This window comes from Cryptotermes secundus, unplaced genomic scaffold (genome assembly GCF_002891405.2).
Source record: "Cryptotermes secundus unplaced genomic scaffold, Csec_1.0 scaffold247, whole genome shotgun sequence".
NCBI classification, from domain to species: domain Eukaryota; kingdom Metazoa; phylum Arthropoda; class Insecta; order Blattodea; family Kalotermitidae; genus Cryptotermes; species Cryptotermes secundus.
In genome coordinates, this window is record NW_019740656.1 from 1,442,332 (window position 1) to 1,462,694 (window position 20,363).

The window sequence follows — 20,363 nt, forward strand, 5'->3', positions numbered from 1 at the left end:
ATCGCTCGCCTCATGCTGGCAGTAGTGCCCGCAGTCCTGCAGGGCACCCTCAGGGTCGCTACAGCCAAGTCTCCTCCGCACAACAAAGCCGTGTGAGGTGACTTATAGCAATTAGGGGAAAGAGCAAGGTATCCTCGCAAGCGACTTTACACTTCGCACCAACCGAGATTCATATCTAGTGGCTGCCGGGGGTAAAGCGGCCGGATCGTGAATCTGACCACTCACTTCCATCTAGCTAAGGTGGAGCTATACTTCCACTTCCCCATACGTCTTCATGGAACCGTGCTTAAGTAATTAAGCACAGGAACAACTATACCTTTTTGGTCTACTTCTTTTTAACAATAATGAAAATAGGCCTATGTGATCACCATGCTGTCTGTGTATCGCCCGTATCCACTTCTGAATGAAACTTGGTATGCATTACCATGGTACCTGCACCCATCCCAAAGGCAGTCTGTGAGTCTGCATGTGTATCGCCTCTAGTTGCTAGGCTACGGCACGTTAAAAACGTTACGGCGGCAACGAATACAAAAGCAACAGAACATTTGTTGGACGCGTGTAGTTTTCTATGCCGGTCACAGTAGCCGAGTGGCATGTACTGTCTTCGCTCGCTCGGAAGCCGGGATCGTGGGTTCGAATCCCACACAAGACATGGATGTTTGGTATGTATTTCTACCCAGTACTCCTTGTTTACATTACAATTATAGGAGCCAATGTCGAAAAGAACGGTCTCTCCTCCGCCAATGGCGACTGAAGGATGTTGACTGATGACTAATTTTCCAGTCGGCTTCCTGAGTTGTCCGGATTTTGGCAATCTTAATCAGTTTCATGGCGCAGAGGAAATGGTGGATGTTAACATCAATACAAGACTTCTGTCTAGTCGGATGTGATCTCGTATCGTCCTGTAGAATTTCGTCGACGTTTCGGAGTAACATACTGCTTCCATCTCAAGGATTGAAGAGGAAGGGAGCAAGCAGCCAGTAAAGAGAAGGCGGTAAACTTCCACCTGACTTCACTACGACACATCCCAAATGATATTGCTTTACATAGGCACGGACAGGGTGGGAACCTCAAATCCAAAAAATGTACCGCTCTTTCTGTGGTTTCGCTGTGCACTATTTCTTGCCATTTTCCTAGTGTAACGCAAGTTTAAGGTAAAAATTCTAAGAATAAAAGAGATAAAGAAAAACGCATTTTCAAATAGCCAAATGAATGAAATCGAACGACGTGGGAAAAGAGATGATTATTTCTTGATGTGAACTGAAGTCGAATTTCGCACTGTGTAGTAATGGACGCTTGTTCCATTGTAGTCGAATAAGGCAGCAATAGGGTTAAAGTCAACATTTTGTTCTCTTTACATCTGATGTGCGTATATATGAGCGAAAAGTGTTACAACACGAAGAAGTGCAAAGTATTCCCTACCATGTTTTAGGATGTCACTGTGTTGCACAGTAGACTTCAACCCTGAAGATGGAAGCAGTAATGTCCTTCGAAGCGTCAACATGCTTGAAGATATTCTTCATAATTATCGTCCAGAGAAATATAAACCTCTTAAGACCCTCTAAAATTTGTATACATCTCAAATACGTTCTTCAAAGAATTAACCTCAGACCCAATGCGTCAAGAAGAAACACCTCTCCTCCCTTCCATATTGCTACTTCTTCCTTGCAACTATTCAACCATCTTTTACTTCTCTTCCTTCCCATCTCGTCTTCTTCTCCATTCTCGCGTTCGCCTTCGCATTCTTCTTCTCCTATTCTTTCTTTATTTCCGTCCTACCACTGCATCATCTCGTCACTCTCCCCGGCTTCCTTTCTTCTTCCTCTGTTCTCGCTGCTGCTTTCTTGCTAGGCAACATATTCCTCCGAAACGTCGGCTGACTTTCAACGGGCTACATGCCGTATATTCAAGGGAACAAAATGTTTGTGATAGGTTAAGACTATCTGTTACAAAAAAAATTATCTTAATAGATGTTTTGGACTTTAGATATTTGATATGAAACTTCACTCACGAACAAACTCTTTGTTAATTTTTGGTTTCGCATGTTTGCTTAAACTTCGTCTCATTACTGAATACGAGATATTTAGGATAGGAGTTAATAACTGTGGTTCTTCTGGCTGTTTATCAAACTTGCTTTGTTAACAGTGCCGAAAATGTACAGTAGTCGAATTAATGTGCGTGTTTATGCATCACAATTAATAGCTTATAAACTCGCAAGTCAGACACCAAGGCAGCATCCACTTGTAGTTCATAAAACAAACTTTGCTTCATCAGTAACATCGTAGAAATTAGTTCCTATGTATATAAATAAAAAAGAGAGATAAAAATAGTTTTCTCTGTGAGAAAATATGGCGGTTTCATGCATGTATTATGTATAGGTTCTTGTCTCTCTCCCCTCATTACAGCTTCTGTTTCCTGCCACCTCCGGCTGTGGCGCTGTAGGAAGCCATGTTGGGCGGGAAAGTCCATGGCCGCCTCTATGTTTACAGATAAAATGTATTGCAGACTCCGTGTAATATGTTGTGTCCAGGACACGGTGGGTGAGCATGTGGGAGGCTTCACTTTTTACACTAAACTGCAGTCCTCCGTTCTAAAAATTATTGCTTATTTTTACAAGAATAATCATGTAAGCTAAGATACCGTTTTTTTTATTTTCAAGGTAATAATAATTTGAAATATTGGTTGCGAGGAAAAGAATTGTGGCCATATTTAAATTTTAATTCGATTTATGAATATTGTTAACAACTTCTCACAGTTACTTTATTAATCTTAAATTACTTTTTGGTTTGGGACATTTGTATTTATCGCTTCGTTATAGTTTCACACACCGGTCGCTTTATACTCCGGAAAGGAAAACCCCCGCACCCCATTGGATGGGAGGTTGGGTGGGCCCCAGAGCCTGTCTGAATAGTATGCAGAAAAGTTTCTTCCCTCTGCCGGAATTGGAACCCCAGTCCCTCTGTCGATCCGTCCTCAACCCAGTCACTCTACCGATCTCGCACTCCGGCTCCAGCAAACTGAACTGTACTCCGGCAGTCTAACATCCCTCCTTTAAAGCACAACAAAATGTTAGAATCTAGCACATAAACTGCGTATTATATTTCTCAACTATGACCACGACGTGTATTCAAGACCCCTGCTTCTTGCTCGGCAAATCCGGTGCTCGAATATTATTCTGATATTTCTGACGCTTTACTCAGTCCTGAGGCTAAATGTTTGAAACTGTGTCATGTAGAACCGTCGCTAGGCAACGACCGCGAAATAAGCAACTATACAATGGCCGCTGCTAAGTAATGGCTGTACAAAACAACGACCGTTGCTAGACAGTGGCTGAGTAGCGATTGCGTAGGCACCCCAACAGCCAAAAATGTAATAATTGCACAGCAAGAGAAGAATGGTGTTTTCTGTGCGGTCCGCGAAGAGCTGTTAAAAGCAGAACAAGCAAGAAGCTGGAGAGAATTTGTTGGTTGGTATGTGAGTTAGTGAATTAGACAACCGCTGGTGTTCAGTTGTGAGCTGTTGTTGTTAGAAGCTGGTAGCTGAGGGCGAAGACAGTTCGGGAACCCATAAGAAGCTGAAAGTCCGCCGTTGAAAGCCGCTACCAAGCAACGGCTAGTAAAGACTGTAACACACTGAGAAAACCTAGAGTGCCCTATAATGATGTGTGAAGTGTGTAGAACAGCGAGAGCATAAACCTTGCATGTAGTTATGAGTTGTAAAAGTTCATTTTATCCGATTACCGATCCAAACCCCGTCGACAGTCACTCTGTCAGATGACAATATTACCTTTAAAAAAATTAATATCATTTTCTTACATTTTCCTCCGATTTCCAATCATTCGACGTCATGTAACTTATACAATTAACATCTCCCCTGTGCTCAAGCACCATTACTTACTTACTTACTTACTTATTTATCCTGGAGCTCAGCTCTTCTGGAGGAGCCGCCAATTCTGCAGCTACTCAAGAATTTCCCAGCATTTTATGGAACCCGAAGGTTCATTACCGTGTTCACAAGAGTCCTCCACTGGTCCCTACCCTGACCCAGATCAATCCAATCCATACCATCCCATCATATCTCTCTAAAATCCATTTTAATATTGTCCACCCACCTACGACTTGGTTTTCACAGTGGTCTCTTTACTTCTGGCTTTCCCACCAATATCCTATATGTAGTAGTCTCCTCCATTCATGCCACATGCCCTGCTCAAGCACCATGCCATTCGAAAATAAATACGAAAGTTGCAGTAACGCTCCAGCGTGTAATATCCCAGATTAGCAGGTACAGCTGAATATCTAGGAGAGATATGTGTCTAATTATAGAGATAATATCCCAGATGGGTACGCGCCTATCCACCTAAGCAGATAACGTAACGTGGTACGTATCAGTGTTCCACAGGTTATGAACTGCATAGTACTTACTTATGGAGCTGAGCCCTTCTTGAGGAGAAGCCAAATCTGCAGCAAGTCAAGAATTTCCCAGCATTTTGTGGAACCCGAAGGTTCATTACCGTGTTCACAAGAGCCCTCCACTGGTCCCTATCCTGAGCCAGATGTATCCAATCCATACCATCCCAACCTATCTCTCTAAGATCCACCTACGCCTTGGTCTTCCCAGTAGGCTCTTTCCTTCTGGCTTTCCCACCAATATCCTGTATGCATTCCCCTTCCCTGTACAGTAGGCATCAGAAAATAATTCTTGTGTAGAAATTGTTTCCTCCTGATCTTCTCCTCTCTCTCTCTGATGACGCGATCGTGACGTATTTGCCACGCAGAGATATATCTTTCGTTTCATGCTGCTTAAACGGTACTTTCTTATTACCGCAATTACAGAGTCATCTGTCGGCAAATTCGTGTTTTTTTTTTAAGTATCGGAGGACAAGTGGGGACGATACACAACATCTGTTTGGTCAGTGAAGATGTTTGAAAGTGCCTACGTCAAAATTATATACACAGGAAACCCGGCTATCAAATGCAAGTCATATGTCGGGCGGTATTTTAAACTTAAAAGAAAACAAAAATAAAGTGTTTGAATAGAGAACTGGCAGATTATTAACCAAACATAATCAGACTTTGATTCCTGTAAATATATAGCGATGTGGGGTATTTTATTAGGAGTTCAGACTTTCGGCAAGTCAGTATGCAATAGCGACCGCCAGCGGAGACTCGTGAGGCTCTCACGGCAGTAACTATGAAGAGCAGTCTCCTCTGGAATAAGATGGTACGTAACCTGATAAATTACTAGCCAACATTTCACAGGAATCTGTTGACTCTATCTTCAGACAGAAGCCATCTAACCCGAATATGGAGACAACAGGTTTCCCCCGAAACGTTGATTAATGAGCCACCTGAAGAGAACACCTCAAATCTCTGAAGAACTGATTAATCTTTTGGTCAAGAGAATAAAGGCTTTATAAAGAAATTCTGATTAAGTTGGCAACATTGGAGTACAGTGAAGAGAGTAGTATTCTGGGATATGGTGCCGTGTAGATGTTGTGTTAACCGACGTTTTGGAGGAACGTATTGCCTCCATCTTTAGGATAGAAGGAAAGAGAACAAAATCAGCAAGCGAAGAACCAGCGTGAGCAGATGCTAATAGATTAATGTCGAGAACAAACCCAGCTGTATAATAGGAGGAGAAAGGAGAGGGGCTACATGGGAAATTTTTTCTTCTACCCTGAAGATGGAGGCCATACGTTCCTCCGAAACGCCTGTTAACACTACATCTACAGGGCGCCATATCCCAGAAGAGTGCTTTCTTCATAGTCACCGCCGTGAAAACCTCAACTCTTACATCGGAGTACAGTGTTTAGCAGAACGTGAACGCGTGAATGCCGGAAAGTCTGGACTCCATCACTGCTTTCTGTAAATATGGGTGAATGTTTGCACAATAAGCTGCAGGTGCACTTGGACCTAATGAAGAGGCTACAGTGGCCGGTGGCAGTCAGAAGCAAACATTGCTGCGGCGTTGTTCGGATTGCTGTCCAGAGAGAAGCATATCGAGGCATATGCAGGGAACACGAAGTGAAGGTGGGTGAGGAGTGGCTGTATAGATCCACATATTCTTGAGATCGGCACTAGTTTGAAGCGAGTGGTCAGCTTCACGCCCCTGAAGCTTTACCGCCGGGGATAGAGCCCCCTGTGCCAATTGAATAAGAGGGCGGATGGGCTTCAGAAGCGATCTGGGTGACGTGGAGAGGAGAAGAATCTCGCCCCCAGAAGGGCTCGAACTCCGACCCCTCGGCCATCTAGACCATATCCGGTCCCTATACCGACTACGCTATAAACAACGGACGGAAATAAGGAATGAGATATGAAAAGAAGAGAGAACACAAAGAAGAAAAGAAAAGAAAGGAGCTGATGAAGGGAAGGGGGGAACAACGAAACAACTGGGGAAGGAGAAATAAAAAACAATGAAATAAGGGAAGAAGATTGAAGAGAAAGAAGGACAGAAAGAAAAGAGGAAGGAAGGAAGGATGGAAAGAAAGAATGTAAGAACGCCAGAAATGAAGAAGGAGCAGGTAAGAAATAAAGCAAAAGAGAATGACGAAAATAAAGAAGGGAGGAAAGAAACGAGAAAGGGAAGGGAGAAGAGAGGAGCTAATGAAAAGAAGAAACAAGTATAGAAAGAAAAGGATACAAAGTATGAGAGAGAGAATAAAAGAGCAAAAAGGGTGAGAGAAAGACCATGCCTATATAACCAAATCTATTCCTGAACTTACGTAACATCTGCCCTGAAATGGAGGTTTCCTCTGAAACGTCGGTATGAGCCCACAAAGTCACACAGTGTTACAACACAGAATACTTAAAACTTATTTCACTTCAAGATTATAGGCCTATTTGACTGTTCCGGCTTCAAGAAAACTCATCATTCCATCCAGCTACGAGTAAGGCCGATATTTCGACATAATCTGTTTATAATCCAGTAATCTTGGTGGGGAGCAGTCTGTCTGTTGAGCCCTTCTGGAGGAGCAGCTACTGAAGAACTTCCCAGCATTTTATGGAATCCGAACGTTCATTGCCGTGTTCACAAGAGCCTTCCAGTGGTCCCTATCCTGAGCCACATCAATCCAATCCTATCTAAGTTCCATTTTACTATTGTCCACCCACCTACGCCTTTGGCTATTACAATTGTTAAAATACGTTCATGCCAGTTTTCTTTTTAGCTTTCTATTCTTTCAATTACAATAAACATGTCTAATTCGGAACGTATATCTACGTTTCATTTTGGATACAGGAAAGTGAAACCAGCTACTGGAAGCAGGAACCTCGATTCTTTTTAAGAACACAATCATCGCGACAGAAAATGTTTGGCGTCGAATGGTAATCACGGTTTACGTATCATATTACGCAGGCGCACAAGCAATCAAATGATTTTGCAGAACGCCGTACTCTTAAGTTCCCTGAGCACGTCCTCGTATTTACACAAATCTAAGAGCTGCGTCGCGTGAAACTTGAGCCCTCCTGCGCCATAGCACTCGGCATTTGTCCACGTCACAAGCACAGACGGATAAGGTTTACTGTCACAATGTTCGAATGCAAGTAGTTACGAATGGGAGCAGAGAATGAACAGTCGGTGTTGCAGCGCCCATTTTTGCCACAAATCCCTACAGATTATGTCACTCTTAGTGCACCGTGTTATTATATTTCAGTTGAAATCGAGTTTAGCATAGCGGTCTCTTGTAGATACTCGTATGTACTAAGGAGGTATTCGTTTTTATTCTTGGCCAGGGCACAGACTATCCAGACCCTTACTTATAGTGGTTTTATTCAGTCCCTCCAGGTAAATTCTGGAATACTGCTTCGAATACGCTACGACCGCTTCCTTCTAAATCGTTCCCAATTTGTCACTCATCTATCATCTTACAAACAGACCCAATATAGACTAGGCACTGACCCTGTCATAAGGTGACCCGTATAAAGGACAGAATTCATAAAAATCCGTTTAGTTTTTTTTGTTGTTTCATATGTATAGACGGACGGCTTGAACAATTTTAATAGGCGTTACGTAAATGTAAACTTCAAGAACTAACGTGAATATTACTAAAGTGAGCATTTTAAGATAACGCAAGGTATCGTAACATATCTGGCGAATTTTAGTGCCTCTGAAAAGTAATATCTTCTGGGATATGCCGCTGTGTAGTCCGGTAATTCACAGAAACTTCGAAGGGACGTACTACCTACGTCATCAGGATGTAACAGTAAGTTAAGTAATCAGCAAGGATCTTCCTTCTTGCTATAAACTACTTAGCTTTTCACCCTGAAGATGGAGGCAGTAATTTCCACCGAAACAACGATTAACTACATGACGTCACATTCTAGAAGTCGTCATTGTTTTTAGTCACCACTGTGAGATCTCATATACACAATATTAGGTTCCCCCCCCCTTGGCACTACAGCCCCAGCGGACCTAGGCCTACCTCCATGAACTTCTCCGTTCACTTCGGTTTTTCTAGAGCTTACACATTCGGTAGGACTCCTTGGGCGGGTGATCAGCTCGTCGCAAGGCCTCTACCTGTACACAAACACAGAAAAACGCACACACACACAAACTAAACATCCATGCCCTGAGTGGGATCTGAACCCACGATCCCGGCTTCCGAGCGAGCGAGGACAGTACATGCCTTAGACCGCTCGGCTACCGTGACCGGCTATTAGGTATTTACTTCCATTAATTATTTGATCTAAGCATTAATCAGTTTAGAGACCTGTCCACTGACGAAATCTTTCAGTTAGTTTCGTCCAGATTTCTCTCAATTACTTGTACATCTCATCTTAAGATAAAGATACGTCTCTGTGTGTTTATTTTAGGTTACATAGTTGAAAAAAAAGTTGAGGATATTCCAGCGCCGTCCATTTCAAAGGAACCTCCAAAAAAGATATTTACAGAGCCTTGTATTATATGTTCCCGAGATTATTCTCTGTGTACTCGTACGTCTCAAGTATTAGCAAATAATAAGTTAGAAAAATAATCACAACACCAACCAGTCAGAAGATATGAAGGATAATAAGAATAAAAAGCGCCAATTCCTCAAGAGCAAACACAACTACAGAATTTCTTATGCCTCGAACTTCATACGCAAACACGGTAGCTATCAAAAGCAAGTTACTAGCCTCTTTTCATGGCCTTCTGAACCACAGACACGCAGCGCGACTCGAGTTAAAAAAGGAGAAGACAGGCAAAATGTGAGGGGCACAATCATTTAGCTGACACGTGCCAATTAGCTAATACTGCTTCCATCAATAGCAATCCCGACCGCCAGTGCAGGGGTCGGGTTCTCTTTCATCTTCCTTACATCAATTTGTCCGCCAGCCCCGCCAGCACGCAGAATTTAAACAGGAGACCCGGGAAGGACCCGTCCTGATGAAATCTCGTGCTCTGCTATCTGCTGAGCCCTTCTGGAGGAGCTACCAATTCTGCAGCTACTCAAGAATTTCCCAGCATTTTATGGAACCCGAAGGTTCTTTACCCTGTTCACAAGAGCCCTCCACTGGTCCCTATCCTGAGCCAGATCAATCCAATCAATACCATCCTATCTCCCTAAGATCCATTTTAATATTGTCCACCCACCTACGCCTTGGTCTTCCCAGTGGTCTCTTTTCTTCTGGCTTTCCCACCAATATCCTATACGCATTCCTCTTCTCCATTCGTGCTATATGCCTTGCCCAGCTCATCCTCCTTGACTTGAACATTCTAATTATACTTGGAGAAGAGTACAAGTTATGAAGCTCCTCATTATGCAGTTTTCTCCAACCTCCCGTCACTTCATCTCCCTTCGGGCCAAATGTTCTCCTCAACACCCTCGGTCTGTTCCTCCCTTATCGAGCTCTGCTATCAGCGGAGGTAAAACGTAAAGTTGTCCTTGTGCCTAGTTAATTAAGCTCCACGACACGGAGACATTCTTCAGCTCGATACTAGATGGAAGTGAGTGGTCAGCTTTACGTTCGACCGCTTTACCCCCGGCGCCCACTGAATAGAAGGCTGAGTGAACACCAGAGCCGGTCGGGGCGTTGTCGAGAAGTGAGGAGTTTCTTGCCCCCGCTGTGAATCGAACCCCGATTCTTCGGGCGTCCAGGTGGTCCCCTATTCGATATACTAACCGAGATACACCGCCTCCACAAATCGAAGAGAGTCTTTAATTGAAGGTTTCAGTGTGAAATATGTTATTTCGCTTTAACAGAATTTTGGAAAACAGTACGAGTATGTCGGGTGCTAAATATGATAACCACCGTCCTTCAAAGTATCATGGAGCCACTTCACCTCAGAGATTTGACAATCCACTACAGTCACGGTCCGGATAAATATATAATTTCAATACATGAAAAGTGTGACATATTTTTGTGAAAGCAAGTTGCATGAGAAAGAGGTTCTTAGTTGTCATAATTTCAGGTTACCTTGGCAACGAACTGTCGAGTGTCAACACGGTCCATAAATGTAACTTATTCGGTGATGAAAGCCTAGGTAGTTTTGTTTCAGTGTATTGTGTCAATTCTGTGAGTACTAATAATATTCTGATACGGCTATATTAACTATAGTATAACCACATTTAAGAGACGATTTAGTCATGACTATTTGTAGTGTTATTCGTGGGAGATGGCATTAAACGTCGACCTCGACTTACCATTCGATTACACACAGAACTGGACAAGAACATGGGTGAAAGCAAGTGAAATTAATGGTACGAAAACTTATATAACAAATGAGACTTCCGTTGAATTCTCAACGGGTGTTACGGTAGTACAAATTAAAATAAATGACTAATTGTTGTGATACAACAATCGATACCTCTCCTGTTGAAAGAGAAAATGGTGACTCATCGGTACGTGACCCTCAGAGAATTACATCATGCGCTAAATGGGTATTAAAGTTTCTTCAGAATTATTCCTTACATACAAATATTGTAGGGCTGTTTGCCTATTACACTCTGCCACGTATTTGCGTTGGACGAACATGAATAAGCGACGGGCTCGTCTCTTAGGGAGCAAGCAACTAGAGGGAAGTGGCATACTCGTCATGTACTGTATCCATTACAGACATAAGAAGCAATTATACATGAATCTCTCGAACTTTGCCCTCAAACAAACTTACCGTGAACAGAATCTACGAAAACAACAGAAACCAAACCGAAAGTTCAACAACACTAACACAGACCTTATCACCGAAAATAATCCTAAGCCAAAAAGAAAGCAGTCTTCTGGGATGTGACACCGTGTAGATGTGGTGTTAACCGACGTTTCGGAGGAACGTATCGCCTCCATCTTCAGGGTAGAAGGAAAAGCTTCCATCTGTTCTCACTGTCTCGTCGCTTGCGGATGTTCTTATTTTTCCTTCTACCCTGAAGATGGAGGCGATACGTTCCTCCGAAACGTCGGTTAACACCACATCTACACGGTGTCACATCCCAGAAGACTGNACTTTCTTCATAGTCACCGCCGTCAAAACCTCAAATCTTACAATCCCAAGCCAGTTCAATCCAGTAAACATTCTCACGACATTAATTTCGTGTAGCATTACCGCAGTATATATGTATTCGAGAGGACCTCTGTTCAGATCTTGATCAGGACACCCGATATGGAGATTAGGTTATTGTTTTTGTGATCAGGTGCCCTGGCAAGTGCAGCGGCAGTACCTCTATTATGTTACAATTGGTTCCTTTAAAATTCTTAGTTCGTCTACCTCCATGTCATTTGAAAGGACAGCGACGGTAAATAAGTCACAAAAAAGATATGAATCTTAGAAACCATCTTATTCCTACAGGCAAAAATGGTAAAACTATCCCTGTAACAGGCTGTGGAGACCCATAGGGTTGTGAGACGTCGAGGCTCCCACATTTTCTGTAGACAATCGGTTCAGAGATGGCGGTGAGGTTTTCAGCCTTACGCGCCGGCCGCCCGCCCTTTATCCCCAGGAAGATTCCTGGTGCTCATGTCTGTTAGAGGCTGAGTCGACCCCAGGGCCATGGTACTGCTGGAAGGATTAAGGCAAATAAAGAAAGCAATGACCTCCACACGAATCGAAACCGCGACCTTCCGGCTTGTAGCAGAGTGCCTCAACCAACTGTGCTATCGCGTGCCCATAAACCTAGAGGTGCCAGTCTAAATTCCTACAGTGCCATGCCACCATTTCAGGTTATCAGGATTGAGCTTTCGTGCCTGGGGACTTCAAATGCGCAGGACAAATACCATCGCAATGAGTATAGGCTATGTTGGTCAGGTGACGTTACGGCAGATGTCACATGCAGTCAAGTATAACAATTTTTGTAAAAGTCGAAATTTCGGGCACGTGACATTTATACGGTCATATTTATATTACCGTCTACTCGCCCTCCTTTGGGGCCACCTTTCAACAGTTAATGTAAAGCTAAAATAATCTTTGTACCTCATTAAGCACATCTAAATTAAGACGTGCGGAGTTGTGGAGATGTAACTCCACGCATTCTTCATCTAGATATATGTGAATAGTCACCTTCACGCCACGACCGCTTCACTCACTGGGGAAGAACCTTTCGCACATATTACATATTTCGTTGGATGGGCCCCAAAACCTGTCTGAACGCTGTGAAAAAACAGAAACATTTCTTGCCTCTGCCGGGAATCGAGCTGTGGCCTTCCAGCCCGTAGCCTGTCGCTTTACCGGATGAACTATCCCGGCCATTAACAAGTACATAGAACAGAATTTAAAATTATTGTTTCATATATTTAATGGGTTTGGGAACAAGCAATCCTGATGATGATGGTGGTGATGGTGAGGAGGAGGAGGATATTGATGATGATGATTTTGATTCATTTAACGATGCTGCTAGCAGTTCAGGTTACGTAGCGTAGAATGATAGGATGATATGTGGATTAAAGAAAAGTAAAGTTATCCCTGTAACAGACCGTGGAGGTCCATAGGGTTGTGAGACGTCGAGGTTCCCACATTTTCTCTAGACAATCGGCTCACAGATGGCAGTAAGTTTGTCAGCCTTACGCGCCGGCCGCCCTTTACCCTCAGGAAAATTATTTAATTAATTCCTGGTACTCATTTCTGTTAGAGGCTGAGTTGGCTCCAGGGCCATAGCGCGGCTGGAAAGATTAGGTCAATTGAAAATAAATCCAATGACCTCATGGGGACTTAAAAACGCGACCTTCCGGCTTGTAGCTTAGTGCCTGAACCAACTACGCTACCGCGTGCCCCCTGATATGTGGATAATGAATAGAAAAAGATGTGGAAGGAAACTGCCATTCTCTGCACCGTGTACTATCCTAGCATTGCCAGGAGGGAGGGAGCGATGAATACCATACAAGAAAACTGAGGTTAGTTGGCGCACCCGCCGAGATTCAAACGGAGAGTCACCCTAATAAAAGTCTAGTCCGTTACCGCTAGACCTGCCATCTCAGTGATCATAATGATGATATTTTAATCTCTGATATTATCGAAAATATTCGGAAAGAATATGTGAACCTAGGATAGGTAGATAATCTAGCGACCTGGTGGCTTCTTGCGAGGCGCCTGTATACCATTCTTGCATTTATGAAGACCAGCGCGCAAAGTTAAATCGAAGTGTTGGTTGGAATGGAGCCTCTCCTCTGTGCTGCGACATTATGGAGCAAGTTCTCCGCCACTTTAAGAGACCGCTTTTAATGGATTTACAATAAGACTCACCAGATGATGTCTGCAAAAACAAGGATGCTTCCAAGAGTAGCAGATGACTGTCTCTTATTCACTCTTGGAGGAAAGTGCCTGAGGACAACCGGTACGAAAGAGTCGAACAACTAAAATGCGAAGCCAGCCATCACCCAGAACTTGTCGGGCGGTCTGTCGTGCTAATATAACGTTTTGGAGGCATGCTCTACTTTCTACTATCACAAGGGCCAATGTGGGGAACCAAGGGCACAGACATACAGTAAACCCTCGTTAATCCGGATTAATGGAGGGGGGTAATCCGGATTAGTGAAGCATACGGCAGCCCTAAACGACAAAAAAAGAACTCAGAACAAACGTAAATAACAAATATAATCATATGAGTAGTGCTGATGAAAATGAATAAATATAAATATCACTGTAGAGCCTTTATTTAGAAACTATACAAAGAGAATAGGTTTACACGTCGTTTACTTTTTCACATTTTCGTGCCAGAAATTTGTACGCAATTCTGTAACAGTTTTGTCACATGTCCCTTCCATCTCATTATCCTCTATTAAATCAATACAATAATATTTTGCGTGGGGCACAAATTATAATTCTCCAGCCTCCTATTGCTCCCGTCCCCCCTCAGCACCCTGCTCTCAAACACCGTCTTCCCGTAAAGTGAGAGTCCAAGTTACACATTCAGACAGAGCAACAGGAAAAACTAGAGCATTTAGGACTCTACTTTAATTTTTGCCTTTTTATATACACCAGATGGAAATATGAAGAGAGGCATGATGCGATATATATATACATATATTACCGCCAACGAATTGTATCATCGTTGGAGCCCAACACGACTGACAGACCCCTCCTGATACACGCCAGTAGCGAGTCCACATAGCGTCGAAAATTAGAATGATTCGTGAATAATGAATTGGAAACGACTTCCAAAGGAAGTGGTCGTGAAATAATTAAGATACTATAGCAGTGTTTTAACAGATGAACTGAGAAAAATCACGATAAACATCAGTTATGATAACCAGAGTTCAGGTATCTCGGTAGAGATTCGAACCTAATACCACCTGAATGAAAGCCAGAAGCTCTGCAACGAAACTAAAGTTCTCGCTACGAACCTGATAATGTAGCAATAACAGCTCTCCGAAACGATGGTTTTTATTCAACAATGAAACGGCTGATTTCCCGAGCCTTTTGTTGACACATATGCAAATATTTATTTACTGATTTCCGTCTAAAATGCTTTATGTGTATTAATTTATTTGGGCTTGTATATTCTACTTGTATATATACTCGTGCTATGTTCTATATAGCATACGTAATATTTTACTAAGCAGAAGATTCGAACCAAGCATCCTTTTGGTATGTAGGATTTGGGATCTCTGCATGTCACCCTCTTTTGTGGTGGTTTCTTGCTTGGCCTATTCTTCGATCCTGAAGGTGGAAATATGTTCTTTCGAAACGTCGGTTGCCTTTGAACGGACTACACGGCGTTACATTCCAGAGGATAGAACAAGAGGTGTTGGGCTTCTGCATGCAAGCTCCCAGGCTACCGTGAGTCATACTGTTATAAGGGCACTCACACACAGAGACAGGGGCATAAGTGAAGGAATGGTGAGGCCCGACGCCTTGGGCCCTGCTCCTTAAATCTGGACGCCCTGCACTTTGCCGTCGGCATTATAATAATAATAAACAACACATTTGTCGATTAGAGTCGGCATAACCCGGTCAGCATAGCGACGGGTTATGGGCTGGAGGACCCGAGTTCCATTCCCGGTAGTGCAAGATTTTTTTCTTATCCACAGCGTCCAGCACGACTCTGGGGCACACCCAACCTCCTATACAATGTGTACCGTGGTTCTTTCCTCGGGGGTGTGGGGGCAGGGGCGTGAATCTGACCAGTCAACTCCATCTAGTGACGAGGTCAAGAATGTTACAGCTATTCCTCCACTTCCCCATACGTCTTCATAGCATAGTGCTTCACTAGTTAAGCACAGGGAAAATTTTAATTTTTTTATTGTTGACAGGAGCTGGAGAAAACTGCATAAAGATGAGGTCCATAACTTGTACTCTTCGCAAAGTATAATTAGGACGAACAAGTCAAGAAGGTTAACATGTATAGGGCATGTAGCACGAATGGGGGAGCAGAGGAATGCATACAGGATATTGGTGGGAAAGCCAGAAGGAAAGAGACCACTGGGAAGACCAAGGCGTAGGTGTGTGAACAATATTAATATGGATCTTAGAGAGATGGGATGGGATACTATAAATTTGATTGAGCTGGCTCAAGATAGGGACCAGTGGAGGGTTCTTATGAACATGGTAATGAACCTTCTGATTCCATAAATTACTGGGTAGTTCTTCAATATTTGGCGGGTCCTCAAGAAGGGCTCAGCTCCATGAGTAAGTATGTAAGTATGTAAGAAAGTACTGTTGAATTGTTTTACACAGATATGCTAGATTGTACCCCATTGAACGCCTTGTTGTTGTGATGTACGAGACCTGTCCAATCGCAGGACATATAACTCTGTAAAGACAAGTACAAACACTAGGTAACCAGTTATATGTTGGTTATCCTCGCATACGAGAGCTCTCTGCTGCTCCTTTATTCGTTTCTCTTTTGTTTAAAAAACAAAGTTTCGGGAACTCTATTTCGGTCTCCGTTCTCAGGTAAAAGCTAACTGAGTTGGGCCCAATCGATTGGGCTAGTCCGTATCACCGGACCTAAAAGACGATGACAAATGATGTCCAAAGAAGCAATAATTTTATTAATATATTATTGTTAGGTGGTCTAGTAGTCAGAGTTCCTGCCTACAGATCCAGAGGTCCCGGGTTCGATTCCCGGCTACCAGATTTTCTGAGAAGTAGTGCCACTCAGCCTCGTGAGGATAATTGACGAGCTTTTTCAAGGAAATAGCGCCTCCGGTCTAAAAACCGAGATTAACGGCCGTGGGGATTCGTTGCGCTGACCACGCGACACCCTCTATCCGTTAAAGTTGGCACTAACTTCGTCGACAAGCGGCGGTCACTCGGTCGGTATAGTTCACTTGCGGACTACAGACCACGGAGTTTTTATATTATTGTCAGAACATTTTAATCTTAATTATCCTCTAATTTGACGTCACATGATATATCTAGTACCCAGTTGAAGCGAATCACTAAACAACTCAATGATGAAACAACACTTTTTATAATCTCGATATTATTAATTATGATCACTGATATATAAGGTTTGTACTCTGCCTTCTGAGATGTAACGTGGTTTAGTCTTGTAGAAAGTTCACAGATATTTCGAAGAAATATTCAGCATGAAACTTCAGAATCGAAGATTAAAATTGAAGGCAGTTATGTTCCTCCAAACATCTGTAAACTTATACCTGTATACTCGATGTCACCCATCCAATGTTCTTTAAACAGGATTATATTTTGCCATATTTTCCAATTATATGTCCAGGTATTTCTACATACGCAATATTCTATATTCAAGAATTAGATCTAGTGACTGTCACAACAAACAACAAGTTTATTCATATTTGTAACTTCTGACTGTACCTGCCTGTTTCCATCAGCTTCCTGTTTGTGCCGTTTTCCATTGTACACTACACGTCTGTTGAACAATCTGTAATGTCTTGCACTTTCACACGCCACTTTCCATGCAATTACACAACGCATTAAATTTCGAAACACTCGAACACCAGCAATCACTTCTTTAGCACTAACACCTGAAATAATTATCTAATTGCCTGTCAACAGTCTTAATTTTAAATGCCATTAAGAAATGCTACTATTGGGCACGATTCACAGTCCCCTACCATCAAATTTAATATAACCCTTCTACCTCTGCTTACGATCTCCCATGTGACACCTTTACAACATCCTCTCAAAAAAACACAGTTACTTCCTTCAGTCCCATTCGAATATTCTTCATTTCATCATAACAATGAAGTCTGTAAAGTAAAAAAAAAAAGTAAGTAAAGGTATCCCTGTAACAGGCCGTGGAGGCCCATAGGATTGTGAGATGATGAGGCTCCCACATTTTCTAAACAATCGGCTTACAGATAGCGGTGAGGATGTCAGCCTTTCGCGCCGGCCTGATCGGGATTCGATCCCGCGACCTTCCGGCTTGTAGCATAGTGCCTCAACCAACGACTTCTTAAAATTTTTAAATAAATTCACATTACTGAGATAATGTATATGTCTGTAAATTACATTTACAGTATTATGCGGGACGTGAGACAACAGCACTTCCCCCACTGCACAAATAACAAACAGCTATAACCGCCATTAGGCATTGCATGTCCATACCTGCTCTACTATCGAATAAAACAAAAAGCATTTCATCGATGACACTACATATATTCGTTACAACACTCTTATATTCTATGTAATAAGTAACGACACAGACACACCACGAAGATAAAAAAGAAGAAAACTATTTTTCCATGCAGATGAAAATGGATTCTTTACAACACAAACGGCGCGTAACACACGAGCACACGATAACAGACTGTGGAGGGAAAGACACTTCTCCCCCACCCTTTCGCTCTGACAAATGACACTCAGGTTCCGGCATGTTTATGTTCTTTCAGAAAACATTTAATTTACCTGTGATTGAATCTCTGGAAATAAACCTTATTGATAAGACTCTGATCGAAATATGAGCCTGGTTATATATTGTACAGTACAATACACGTATTAAACTTGACGATGCTAAATTATAACCATGGTTTATGAAACTTTTAAGTTCAACCGAGTGACAAAGTTTTCGGACCGATCAGCCATGTCATGACACTGCAAGCGCATCCATAAAAAGTCCTAGCGTGCAGTAGGTGAACTACATTCGTAATCTGTGACAATGCAAGACAGAGAGGGAGCGATGTTCCATAACAGCGATTACTCTCAGTCCCACCTTCTGAACGGCAAATAACTTACGCGAGGGAAATTGTTACTAAAATTTCAAGATGTATATTGAGATTAAAATTGAAGTGTAGTTGTTCCTGTACTCAATTAATTAAGCAGCCTGCCATGAAGGTGTACAAATGAGTGAAAATATAAATGAATCGTTTTTGACCTCGGCACTAGATGGAGGCTAGTGGTTAGCTTCACGCCCCTTCCGCTTTACTCTCAGAGAAGCTGTCCACGTTACCCACTGTATAGGAAGTTGGGTGAACCCCAGAGCAGATCTGGACACTGTGGAGTAGAGAAAAATCTTGACCCTGCCCGGAATCAAACCAAGGCCTTCCAGCTCATGGCCCGTAGCTATGCGGACTGAGCTATCCGAGCTGTCCAAATTATTGAAGTTACATAAATTAAATATAAGATGGACTACAATTTATGTTGAAGTATTATAACAAAACAGATCTTAATGTTACTTTTAGAAATCGTGAGAGAATATGTTTCCCTCCTTCTTTCCGGATTGAAATTTCTACGCAAGTTACCGGAAAATCCAGTTTTTTCCCAAGTTCCTGTGTATGACTCATTAGCCTTAGTATTTATAACTAACCAGAATATACAGACGGTCTTAAGCGTCTGAAGCACAACAAAGACAGCAATCTAACTGCGGTTGTCAGCACAACCGCAAAGAAATGTCGAAACTGGACCCAACATGAACGGCTTTCCCTGTTTCCTTTTTCCAGTATAGAGATGCGAATATTGGTATTTACTTATTTGTGTCATTTTGTCATCTTCTTCCATCATAGCGCGCATGCTAATAGGCTTAAAAGTATAGGTTTGCGCAGAAGACTACTGCGCATCTTCTTTAATGTTGTGCCTATTTTGGCTTGTTTTGGACTTCATCCGTAGTCTGGTATGTAAAAGACAAAAGACCACGACGTTTCGGGGACTGGATCTGTCTCCGTCTTCAGGTGGGTAGGGAAGGATAAACCTACTCAGTTGGGCCCGTTAGAAAGAGCTAGTCTCAATCACTGGGCCAGTCTCTGAAACGCCGTGGTCTTTTGTCTTTTACATACGAGACGATGGATGAAGTCCAAAATTAGCCAAAAGAGGTACAGTATACATCATCGTCAGAATCCTTTCAAGTCTTTCTTTAATGTTGTTTATTTATTTGTTTTCCTCTCTTTTTCCAGCGTTCGTTTCTTTTCTTTGTCCTTATGCTCCTTCTTTCCACCATGGGTACTCTATGCCTTATCGTCTTTATCGTTGCAGAGTTATATCCCGTGGTTTCTTATGTGTATGAACCGAGATTTGATCGATAGGTTCCACACCCAGCTCCCTTACTGGCTGGTTAGGGTGAATGTTCATGTTTTAGACATCTATACGTGTATGTTTGTACGAGGAATGCATGTAGGGTATTGGTGGGAAAGCCAGAAGAAAAGAGACCACTGGGAAGACCAAGGCGTAGGTGGGTGAACAATATTAGAATGGATCTTAGAGAGATAGGATGGGATGGTACGGATTGAATAGATCAGGCTCAGGATAGGGACCAGCGGAGGGCTCTTGCGAACACGGCGATGAACCTTCGGGTTCCATAAAAGGCTGGGAAATTCTTGAGTAGCTGCAGAATTGGCGGCTCCTCAAGAAGGGCTCAGCTCCATGAGTAAGTAAGTAAGTAAGTAATACGTGTATGTTTGTAGTTAGTGGATGCACAAATATCTTCTGAATATTGAAATATTATTCTTATCTCAGAGGAAACCACTGACTTTACATTACAGAGACCAAACCGCTTATGAGAAATAAGGAAAGAGTCGCTTTTAATTGAGATTAGCATTTGAAATACA

At 42.6% G+C, this 20,363-nt stretch overlaps 1 protein-coding gene across 3 annotated transcripts in view; it reads right to left on the reverse strand.

Annotated features, from left to right (window-relative positions):
• LOC117282949 overlaps window positions 1–18,568 on the reverse strand; it is a 577,502-nt gene extending 558,934 nt beyond the window's left edge. For 2 of the 3 annotated variants that reach the window (XM_033754682.1, XM_033754681.1), the window contains exon 1: window positions 17,179–17,614. In XM_033754682.1, the coding sequence (XP_033610573.1) occupies window positions 17,179–17,298 (120 nt within the window). In that variant the 5' untranslated portion in view covers window positions 17,299–17,614. Of the gene's footprint in view, window positions 1–17,178; window positions 17,615–17,931 lie in introns of those variants that run through there. The other variant, XM_033754680.1, reaches the window with a different exon arrangement.
• Window positions 18,569–20,363: the final 1,795 nt, after the last annotated feature.